We start from the raw sequence: 12,882 nt of genomic DNA, 5'->3' as shown, positions 1-12,882 counted from the left end.
TCATATTATCACTTTCATAGTAGGTGCAATTAAAAATCAAAGGCGTTTGGCTAATAACAGAGATCATCCGTATCAGAGAACTGGGGCTCTTGCATAAAAAATTAAAAAAAAAAAAATTTCAATGCTAATTTCGAAATTGTTATTTTAAAGAAAATTATATATATATATATATATTATTAGCATAAATAATTAATTATTTCTACATTATCAACAAATTTTTAAAATTAATATTAATGATTAAAAATTGATTATAGTTTGAAAAGAAAAAAAAAATAATGAAAACAAATTAAGCAATATTAAAAAAAAATATATAAAAAAACAAAAAAGAGTCGACTAATATTTAATAAGTTAAATGAAATTCATATATTACAAAAATATATGAAAATAAAAAAAGGATAACAATTTTATACAAAATATATATAATATAATATATGAAATAAGAGCCCCACTTAACGTTATTTCTGAAATATAATAAAATAAAACTGCACAATGTCAGCTAAAAAACACAAAACAAAAAAGGTTAGTTTATTATAAAAGATTTAAATTCAATAAATATTAATATTAAAAAAAAAAAAAAAGAAATTTGAAAAAATAAATACACACTTTTTTTTTCAATTTTAACATTTTATTTATATAACCTCAATTACATTTTATTTAATATAAATTTGTAAAATAATAATATCAAAAAACTCGTACAAAAATTAATTATTGTAAAGTCAGTCTGTTTTAAACTTTAAATCTGCGACCTTATTCGTTATATATAGATAGCATTATGAACAAAATATAATTAAACGAGTTTATTGAATTTTTATAAAATTTACTTTATTTATTTTTTTTATATGCTTAATATATTTAGATTTTAATGTAATTGGGGTAAAGAGTATTATAAAAAATATATTCTTTTCTTATTTATAAATAAGAATATTTAGAAAAACGAAAATTTTTTTTTTAATATGTAAATGATTATGTATATAAATAAATCTTAGAATTTTTAAGGAATTATTTATTTTCAAGAAGAAAAATATATTTGCCAAATTCGCCGTAGGAAAAGCTTTTTAAAATATATATATATATACACATATATATCTCAAAATACAAAATGAATTTTCTAATGTTGTTGACTTGTGCCTTTGTGAATAAAACAAAACAAAAAAAAAAATATTTAATTTAAAATTAAGTTTTTGTGTCAATTTCAATTAGAATTATTTTAAAATAATTATGGTATATTAAAAATAAAACTATAATATAACAAGAAATTGAAAGAGTATATATATACTATTTATAAATATATTTTATATATTATATAGCAATGTATGTATTTTAAAAATATATGCACATAATTTAGAAAAAAAAAAAAACTTATTTCTTTAATATTATATAAGCACCAATTTTTATGTAATATATAATTATTATATAATATGTATATATTATTTATACATACATTTTATATTTATAATATATACACTTATATATATATATATATATATATATAGAAACACGTCAAAAAAAATATATATATAAATCAATAAAAAAAAAGCCAGGAAAATATTTCTATATTTTAATATTTTTTTTTATATTATAAAAATTTTTACATTTAATTTATTTTCTTAATTAATTTGTTTAAGATTTAAGATAATTTTTTTTTTTTTTAAGTTATATTTAATAGTTATTTTATAAAAGATATTACAAAAAAAAAGGAACAAAACAAACGTGACAATTTAATATTATATAAAAAAAAATTTTAATAAAAAAGAATGTAAGCAAAAGAAAATATTTTTTTTTTATATTTAAATATGTGTAAAAAATTAAATAAAGCAAATTATTATTGTAATTTTTTTTTTTATTTTTTAAAATTTGAGTTATACTTTTATATTATATTATACGAAAATGAAATTAATAATATGCAAATTATTTTATAATTGATAAAACATTAATTTTTGCATAATGTAAATTATTCATAGTAAAAAAAGCATAAAAAATTATTAAAATTAATTAAAAATTGTGGTGTAATTCATAATGTCAAATACCAATCGAAAATATTTGCATATGGTGGTCAGTAACCGGTAATCAACATTTTATGCTAAAAAAAAACCTTTGACACATCAATTTTCGTATACAACTTTTGCATGCAATCGGTTGACAACACTGCTTTGACAACAAATTATTTTTTCTTTGAATAATTAATTTAATTTGAATTGAATTGAATTCCATTTTGCACAAAAAACAAAATCTGTAGCTGAATTTTTTTTAATTACAAAAATAACACGGACACTTGACAATATAAATTACCTGACATTTTGTTTTTTGCATTATCAGCTACACTACAAATGTAAACATAATAATTGCTGACAACATTAAAAGTTACAATGCTTTTATTAACTCCAATATCGATTAAGATGCAAAAGATTCAAATTAAATTTAAAGAAAACATTCCTTACATTAAAATTATAAAATTATAGATATTGTGAGTAGTAATAATATATATAACATATATATCTTTTTAAATAAATTTATAAAATTTGCATAATATTAATTTAATTTTGTCTACAAAAATATTAGCAATATTTATATTGTAAAAAATTTAGATGGGAAGCGGGTTATACAATATTTTCATTTTTTTTTTTCATTTACAATGTTTTATATTTTTTATGTTTCTAAATATATAAAATATTAAAACAATAATTTTGAATAGTAAGTCAAAATATACTGTGTTATAATAAAAAAAAAAAAATAAACAATATTATAAAAAAAAAAACTGTTTTTGCAATAGTTTTTTAAAAAAAAAAAACGTGATTTTATTTTAAAATCTTTTATTAAAATCAATTCATCACACATACTCGTAGTACCGAATATAAATATTTTTTTTTCATAAAAAAAAATTTCAATATAAAATTCAAGTTTTTCGGAATCAACCTATTTTAATAGATTGAAAGAAGAAGTTAACAAAATTAATATAATATAGTGCCATTTATATAAAAATATTTACAAAATACAAAAAAAATAGAAGAGAAAATATGAAAACTATATCAAGCAATATAGAACGGATGAATTTTAAACTGGGGACCATATCACAACAATATACAATACAGAGTTGGACAAAATATTGTGTGGAAATTTGTTTTTCAAGAAAAAAAAAAAAAACTCAACCCAAGGAATGTGTAATATTCAAGATTATGTACTTAATTATATTATTTATATATATATATATCTAATATATATTTTTTTCTCTTAATTGTATGTAAATGTTAAAACTTTTTTTTTTTTATTTAATATAACTACTTTTTTTCATGTTGGCCTTATTATTCTAAATAACAAATTTCCAAAAAAAAAAACATCATAAATTTAATATAAAATTCGAAAATCCTTTTATTTATTTTTTTTTTTTCAAATAATAACAATATTACTATTGCATTCTTGTTAAAATAACACACAAAAATATTATATTTAAAACTTGAATAATAATAATAATAATTTTTTTTTTTAACTATTCTTATAAATAAAAATTTAAATAACTCACTTATATATACATTTTATTAAAACATGGTATTTATAATAAAAATTCATAGGTTTATGTTAATTTAGAAAGAAAAAAAAATAATTTTTTTAAATATTAATTTTAAAAAAAATATAGAACTAAAATTTAAAATTATAGAATTAATATTGATTTTTTTTTTTTATTAATAAAATGCAACTGAACGCAAAAATTTCATTTTATTAAAATTTAAAAAAAAAATATATATATATATATAAAAGAAAAACTATAAATAACTAATAAAATTTATTTTAATTAACTTGTTTGTATTTAAAACAGAAAATATTATTTATTTATTCATAAAAAAATGGGTTTTGGGTAGCATTTAAATAATTTAACTATTTTTTTTTTTTGCAAAAAAAAATATTTACTTACATACTTCTGTTCATTAGATTTTCAAATTAAAAATTTAAAACATAAATTTTCGTATTAAAATAAATGTCTTTTTTTTACAATTAAAATATTTTTTGAATAAATTTATAAATAATTTGTTTGTAAATTATTCGAATTTATTAACAAAATTGAAAACATGTTATTTGCATGTTAAACTGCAAAAATATTAATATTAATTAATAATAAAATGAATTTAAGTAAATTACGAGTATTACACTAAAAAAATTATTATTTTACATACAATACAATTCTTAGACTTACTTCTAGGGTTTTCGATCAGAACATGATATAATTTGACAAAAAAAAAAATTATGAATGCAGTTAAATTAAAAAAAATAATTTAATTTTTTCAGTATTTTTAAAAAATTATCCTTGAAGAACATTAAAACTAGTCAATTGTTCTAAAAAAATGTTTTTTAACAAAATTAGAACTTATTATAAAACAGTTATTCACTTCTCAAGATGATAAAATTTTCTATGAAGGAAAATTTCTCAATTCGAAAATTTTACTTCATGTAAAATGTAGTTTTTATACCGTTCCGTTTCAAGTTGAAAATAAAACATCTACACATATTCAGTTCTATATTTCATATTTAAATATTCATATTGGTTATTTTCATATATAAGTGATTAATGCTAATTACAATTAGAAAAAGTGTATATCTTATTTAATATAGAAAAATATGTTAAAATTTTTTTTTATTTAGTAGCAACATTTTAAAATACTAATTTTTTAAGCCATCTTCGCTTAACTATCACTAGTTAATGTTTCAGTAAAAAAAAAAATAATGCCAAATACAGATGCCAAAAATGCAGATATCATGTTTTTGACAGAAAACCCCTAGACTTGTAAAAATTATATACTAGAACATAATTGCTTTCAACTTTGAATTATATATTTGAGCAATTATTGGTTGTCGTAATATAGAATTTAAAATATTTGATAAATAAGTAAAATGGAAAATTTTTCCTATATTCTCTGATTATTTCAAAATAATTTTTATATTTAATTATTTAAACTTATTACACAAAAAAATTTATAATTTTCAAAATATGTTATGTTATGTATGTAATTTAATCAGCACCTGGACCATACAGGTCTTCTGTGCATCACCGCACCACATCTATAGAACTCAAACAATTCAGGTTCCCGATAAATTTTAACAATCCCGTCATGCATAACGAATCCAAGCATAAGGCCCTGAGAAATCTGTATTTAGTGCAGGCCAAAATTTTCAAAATAATAATCTATCAAAAGTAAAATAAATTAATATTTTTTTCTGATTTCTATATATTATTAATTATATTTTGTTTCAATATAATTTTATATATTAATTTTGAAAGACATTTTTTTTAATACGTGAAACAAATTGTTGTATTCTACATTATAATTCACATTCATAATTGAATATAAAAAAAAAAAAAAACTATAAAGCATATTTAAAAAGAATAATTTAGTCCTCACAAATAAATGGCTTATTTAATGTTATTAAACCCAAGAAAATTAAAATTATTTAAATTTATTGAATTTCAAAAAATTTTTCAATATATTTTAATTTTATAATTATATAAAATTTCAAATTAAAATATAAATAAGTATTTGTAGAAAATAATTTGATTTTTTTAATAAATTATGAAATTTAGATTTATATTCATTTAATTTAAAACTAGCTCATTTTGTAATTACTAAAAATTTAGATAATTAAAGTCTAAAGTGTCTACTTGAATAAACTAATGTATTAGTTTTGTGTATAATTTTCTTTTTTACTAAAATTTTAAATAAAATATTAAATAAAATTATAAAATTTTCTTATAAATCTACATACTTATTTATTATAGTTTCATGTTTTTTTTTGCAAAAATTCTGTTAATTTTCTTTTCCAACTAATATATTTGGTATACAATTAACTAAAAAAAAAACCAAAACTTTGTTCTTGGGGGGTAGAGGGCTATAATTATTCGTATTAATATTATATTATTGTATTAGTTAAAAAGTATGTAAAGAATTAAAGCCTTTATAATTTTTTTTTCTTGTTATCTTTAAAAATTCTAGTTAAATTATTTTTAAAATTAATTTCTTTTGTAATTTAATAATTTATAGGTTCATATTTATTATTATTGTCAGCCTATTAACTTTGAAAACAAACAAAAAAAATTCTATCCATTATTATAGTAATGTTATATAAAAATGTATAATTTGTTTTAACATAATTTATTAATTTTTTTTTTTTTTATTAATTTGTGAAAATATTATACTGAAATATTAAGCCTGTGTACTTAAAAATAAATTAAAATATATACAAATATGTATGTATGTATTTTTGAATATACTAAGTATATGTTACAAAAAAAATTATATAAATCTTAATTTTATTAATATTGTTTTAAATTTTTTTTTTAATTTTTATTAAATTTAATTATATCATTACCATTAATATTTACTTAACGATGAGTGTCATGTATGTAAATTGTAAATTAAATATTTTTAAAAGATCAACTTACAATTTATTAATATTAATATGAAAATTTCAATAATATACATTTTATTATATGCATAAAGAAACATACATATTTTTATATATTCTTATAATAAAAAAAGTATATATGTAAAATCAATTGCACAAATTTAACCCTATGTTTATTATTTGTTATTAAAGTATAATTAATATAAATTAAATAGAAATAAAATAATATAAAATATTAATAACAATAATAGCAATAATAATAATAACAGCAATAATAATAATGATAATAATAATAATTATAACAATATCAATAACAATAATAACAATATCAATAATAATTATAATAATACAAAATATATAATTATTAAAATAATTAAAACAAAAAATTTATTATATGAATAAATCAATAAATCACTTATTTTAAATACTTTTCTATCCTTTTTTTTTTTTTTTGATTTTTGTATGAACATAATAAGAAATACACCATTTTATCATTTTCAAATTAAAAAAAAAAAATATTAAAAACAAAAATGTAAAAATATAATCATTTATTACTTTTCTAACTCACTTGAAAAGCATATTATTTAAAATAAGCTCATATTTTTAAAAATTTCATGCTCTTTACAATATTTATAAATTATGGAATTTGGATAAAGAAGATTTTAAAAGAAAAATATTTTCAATTAATTTTTTTTTGTATCGAAAATTATTTCTAAATGAAATTATATAATGTAATATTAGCAATTCTAAAAAAAATATAAATTAATTAAATTATTAATTTATTTCTAAGCATCTAGAAATCTTGCAAATATATTTTCAAAAATAATATTTTACACCAATTTCCAAATTTTTCCTAAATATTTCCAAATAATGTCAGCAATTGTTTTAATACAAAATTATTAATTGTTTTCATTTTTTTTTTTTTGTTTTCATATATTAAATATTAAAAATTCAGAATTATTTATGAAAAAAATAAAATTCTATCTTATATGCTAGCAAAAATGCTATCTTAAATGGTGTTTTTATAATGAATCTTTTCGAATTGAAATTTTTTAAAATATAAAAATTATTTGAATAAATTCGTATAGTATTACTTGCTGTTTTTACAATAAATAATTGATTTTGTAAATGAATAAATTACAAAGAACTAAAAAAAATTCATTTTATAAATGTAAAATATAATTAATAAAATCCAAACTCCATTAATTTTTAATTTAAACGAGCATTTTATATTAAAAAAAAAAAATTTATAAAAATATACAAGTCAAATTATCCGAAGATAAGAAAATATTGAACAAAAAAAAAAAACTAACCAAAGGCCAAGTTAACTAAAACCGTAAATATATATATAAGATACGTTTAATCAAAATTAGTTTTTTTTTTTTTTTTGTGCAAAACATATAAAATACGAATAATATTTATACTTTATTTTCTTTTAACTTACATATTGCACTTAACAACCAAAATAAAATGTTAAAATTTTTTAATATTTAAGTAATTAATATTCTTAGTGTGTGCTGTGTTTAATTTGTCAAGTAAATATTATTTTTTAAAATAAATTAATTAATGCTTTCATTTATAAATGTTCAATTATATTATCTAATTTAATTATTCAAGTATATTGCAATTAAAATAAAAAAAAAATATACAATATAAATTAAAAAATAATAAAATGTAACATAAAAATATTAATTTTATAAATGTAAGACTTTTACATTTTATACAAAATTTGATTTTATTTTTAAATTAATTATAACATAAGCTAGACAAAGAATCTTATTAAAAAAAAATAATATTTTTTTATTAATATTTTATAAATTTTAATAAACTAAACAATCATTTTAATTTGAAAAAATGAAATTGGTTTGTTTTATCATAATCTACACTAGAATAAAATTATTTACGGCTTTATATTAATTACTATTCGTTTTCTAAAATATAATTTTATTATTTAATAATATTTACTTGACATTAAACCAAAAAACAAAAAAAAAAAAATAAAAATTTACTGTTTCCCAATTCTAAAAAATCTTGTTTAATTATTTTTACTTTTATTTTCCGGGAATAATCAGAACTAATTAACTATTGCTGCTGAATTTTCATATTATTTAGAATGTATTTTGCTTGTATTAGATAATAATAAAATAATAATTATAATAACAAATAATAATTAACTCGTGCTCGTAAGCCATTTTAATATATAATTATTAATTAATAAAAGAAAAAAAAAATTTTTTTTTTTCAAACTCGAACATTTTTATTAATAATTTATAGTAATAACAAAAATGTAATACTATTTAATATTACAACATCTTTTTTATAATTAAAAATCATCAATATTCATAATAATATTATAACATAATTTGCATAGTATGTTGAAAAAATGTTGAATTAATTTTAAAAAATGAATTATAATATAAAAATAATTAATAATTTTAAAAAAATATATTAAAATTTTTTAAGTTTAATTATTAAGAAATTCAAAATTAATTTCAATTTGTATTTTAATAATCTGAATATTTTTATTATTTTAGTCATCGTATCGAATTATTCGATCTTCTTTTTAATTAGTAAATCATATTTAAAAAATTTTTTCAACATTTTTACACATTTATGTTATTCAGTTATTTACTTAAAATAAACAAAAAATCTTTTATAGCTTTTCCATTAATACTGATTAATAAATAAAATTCTTTAATAATTTTAATTCATATTCATATATTTATATATATTTATTTATTTATTTATTTATTATACAAAATTTATAAAAATATTTACTAACTATATTTTTATTTTATATACTTTCATGATCAAAAATAATATACAATATGGATATACCGGGTAATAACGTTGCCTTCATAGAATTTTTAAAGATGAATCTCTAATTTTGTCATCACCATCATCAGGAATAAAAATAATTCATCATTATAAATAATAAAATATTTATGAAGCTGAAATGAAAATAAATTCATATTTTTATTTTTATTTTTTCTTTTTATATATACTTACATAAAAATTTTACTCATAAGTAAAAAATAATAATAAAATATTGCAGTATGAATTAAATAAGTTTAAAAGTTATTTGAATCATTTTAGTTAATTTTTAAGAAAACAAAAGAAAAAAAGAAAAAAATTGTTGCAATAATAAAATAAAATAAAAGTTGAAATATATATATATATATATATATATATATATATATATATATAAAATATCATTAAGTTTAGAATCTCATTTTATTTTTTTTTTATATCAAGTTATAATATTAATTATATTTTATCATGTTTTAATTTCCTTTACTCATCATTTAATAAAAAAAAAAATGTAATATCAATAAAAAAACAAAAAAATAAATTGAAATTTTAACTAAAAAAGATTTTTAAATAAATTTATTATTATTTTATTTGTTTAACAAAAAAAAAGATTCTTAAAGTAATTAATTATTTTTATTAAAATTAATTCAAAATATATTTTTCATATTTCAATTTTGGTTTGAAAACAAAAAATTAAAAAAAAAAAAAAGAACACTTTTAAGTTTAGGTTACAAAAAAAAATAATTTTAAAAATGGCAAAATATTATTAAATTTCTTAAATAATGAAAAAAAGTTTTATGTGAAATCATTTTTTTAACACTATTAAATACTTGTTATATCAAAATAAAACAGAATTTGAAACAAAATTTGATGACTTTTTGTGAAAAAATGTAAAAGGCTTAGATATAAAGTAAAAGTTTTCTTTAAACCTTAACAATTTTTAATTATTTTTTTAATAATTTGTAATTATAAAAATTGTTACTTATTATTTAATTTTGGTATTTCTAAAAAATATTAAATTTGCATTAATTTTCTTTCTTTATTACTTTTTAAATTTATTGATTTTATTTGGCAGTCGCGTACTATTCTTGAATCTCATCTGATATAATCCTTATAAATTTATCCATATTTTGGAAGCTTTCTCTTGTAATAAGAATAATAAATGTTTTTTAAGAAATCAATCAATTAAAATTAATCAATTAAAGAAATATTTAAGAAAATATAGCCATTTTTTTTTTGTAAAATTTGTTTCACATAATATTTTTTTTTTTTATTATAACAGAAACATTTTTAAGAAATCAATTAATACGATGGACAAATACAGACAGAAAGGAATTTTTTTTTTTTTAAAAATACAATTATTTTAAAATTTTTTGTTATAAGATCTAATTATATTTTATTGAAAATATTTTAAGTAATATATCTATACGTATATGTTAAATAACAAACAAACGCCATATTATGTTTAAATGTTTTACTTAATATATATATTATGTAAAAAGTAAATAAAAAAAAATAAGATAGGATATGTGCTTTTCTTTTTATATCTTATTTTTAAATATAAAACTATTCATTAACATTTTAGTAAGAGTCTAACATATCATGATATTTTTTTTTTTAAACTCGTTCTATTATTTAAACATACATACATTTCGAAATATTTTTTTCCAAAAATACTGAAATAATGAAGCAAATATTTTAATTTCAATGATTAGCATTTTGTTTATAAAAGATCATTATCCTTTACCAAATGTTAGTGAAGATCAAATTACTATTTTCATTAATTAAAAATTAAATTGAGCAGATTTTTATTCAATAAACAACAAATTAGTTTTTAATATGTATTTAATATGCAATATAATTGTGAATATAACAAATATTGTGTTATGAGATCTATAATTATAAATTGTTCTATTATTCTCCATATTTTATTAGTCGCATCAGTTCGAGTGATGGGACATTATTGTAAAGAATTTTGTTTTTCAGTAAAAATTATAAGATTTTTGAATAACAACCCATATTACGTTCGGTGATGCAACTAACAGAATATTAGCGAACTGATTCTTATGTATATTATATCAGTTGATTGTATATTTTGCCTTAATTTTAAATTTTGGAATGATCAAAAAGCATCGATTTGTAATCATACAGAAAATTATGTACGAAAATGCTTCAATACGGTAATATTTTAAAGTTTGGTGTCCAAAAATGTCAAAAATACGCATCGTTATGACAATCATATGAAATCAGTTATGCATAAATTTTTTTTTGCATTAATGCACATTTTTGATTACTTTCCAATTATACCCAAAGCAAGACAATATAACAAAAATATTCTTCTTTTTTAGAAAATTTCATAATATTAGGCTATGTATAATTGATATAAAAGAATAATATAATATATTTGCTTCAAAATTTATTATTTTGACAATTTTAAAAATTTAAAACATCGGGATTTTGCATTAACGAATGAAGTACTTAAATATTACATTACTCCTACATATTATGTGTATTTCTCGGTTGAAAAGAAAAAAACAAAAAAAAATAATAAATATTTAATCATTTTAAATAGTTATATATGTTCAATATATGATTTACCCATCCATTTTAAAAATAAAAAAAAATTTATGACACTAAAAAGGCCAACGTATTTATCAAATATAAGGAGAAAAGCAACAAAATTCATTAAAATTTTCAATTTTTGTGTTTTTTATCATTCAATTATCAATTTTTGTGTTTTTTAAGTGTTCATATAAAATTCTTTGAAATTTTTTTTTTTTTCGTAATATTTTAATAAAATATTTCAAGTTAATCATTTATTCTTAAGCAATTGCATATTAAAAAAGATTTAAAAAAGATTGTGTCAGCATTATAGTGTTGTTTCAAATTATTTATGTGAATATTTGTTTACAAAAACTGGATAATTAGTTCAAATTGCCAATGTGAATTAATAATCCAGTTGATTGAAATCAATTCATATGGGAGGGTGAAAATAGAAATCATTAATTTTCGATACGCTGACTGACATAATAAAAATTATATTATATCTTTATTAATTATATCTTCAATTAAAAAAAAAAAAAAAAATTGAGACAATAAATATTCAACTTATTAAAAATATTACAAAAAAATATTTTAGTGCCTTAAAACTATAAAACAGAAAAATTTTAAATATGTAATTCTAAAGTACATTTTAATATTGTCATTACAAACTTAATAATGTCACTAATCAAAACCACATTATTAAATTTATTAATATATGTATAATTAAAATTAATAATAATTAAAAAAAAAAAAAAATCACAAAACTATTATATGTTACGAGTGCAATTTTTCTAATTTTCATTGTTCAATAAATTGAAAATTATATTTATTTTTTCGATTTAAGGTTTAAGCAAGAGCATTCGTTTTTTTTTTTATTTATAACATATTGTGCTGATAAATTACATTGCGAGATTGGTGTCTAACTCTTTTGATTTTTTCTAATCTGTTATAAGTCGAGTGACGACCGTCACTTGTGTAATAAAACAATTTTTCAATTTGCCTAATTTATTTCGATTATTTCTTATAACTCTTAAAATATTTTTTTTAAATTTTCGAAAAGATTAGAAAATTAAAGAAATTTCTTTAAATTTTTTTCACAAAACAAGGCCAATAATAAAATAACAATTGTGTTATACT

At 16.5% G+C, this 12,882-nt stretch overlaps 1 protein-coding gene across 6 annotated transcripts in view; it reads left to right on the top strand.

The window, feature by feature from the left end:
- LOC129614262 (protein held out wings) overlaps window positions 1-9,517 on the top strand; it is a 129,400-nt gene extending 119,883 nt beyond the window's left edge. For 4 of the 6 annotated variants that reach the window (XM_055528780.1, XM_055528779.1, XM_055528778.1 and 1 more), the window contains exons 8-9: window positions 21-519; window positions 9,253-9,517. In XM_055528780.1, the coding sequence (XP_055384755.1) occupies window positions 21-97 (77 nt within the window). In that variant the 3' untranslated portion in view covers window positions 98-519; window positions 9,253-9,517. Of the gene's footprint in view, window positions 1-20; window positions 1,479-9,252 lie in introns of those variants that run through there. The other 2 variants (XM_055528782.1, XM_055528777.1) reach the window with 2 other exon arrangements.
- Window positions 9,518-12,882: the final 3,365 nt, after the last annotated feature.

Source organism: Condylostylus longicornis, unplaced genomic scaffold (assembly GCF_029603195.1).
Source record: "Condylostylus longicornis isolate FDR11 unplaced genomic scaffold, ASM2960319v2 ptg000107l, whole genome shotgun sequence".
In the NCBI taxonomy this organism is placed as follows: Eukaryota; Metazoa; Arthropoda; class Insecta; order Diptera; family Dolichopodidae; genus Condylostylus; species Condylostylus longicornis.
This window is presented reverse-complemented; position numbering and strand designations above follow the sequence as displayed.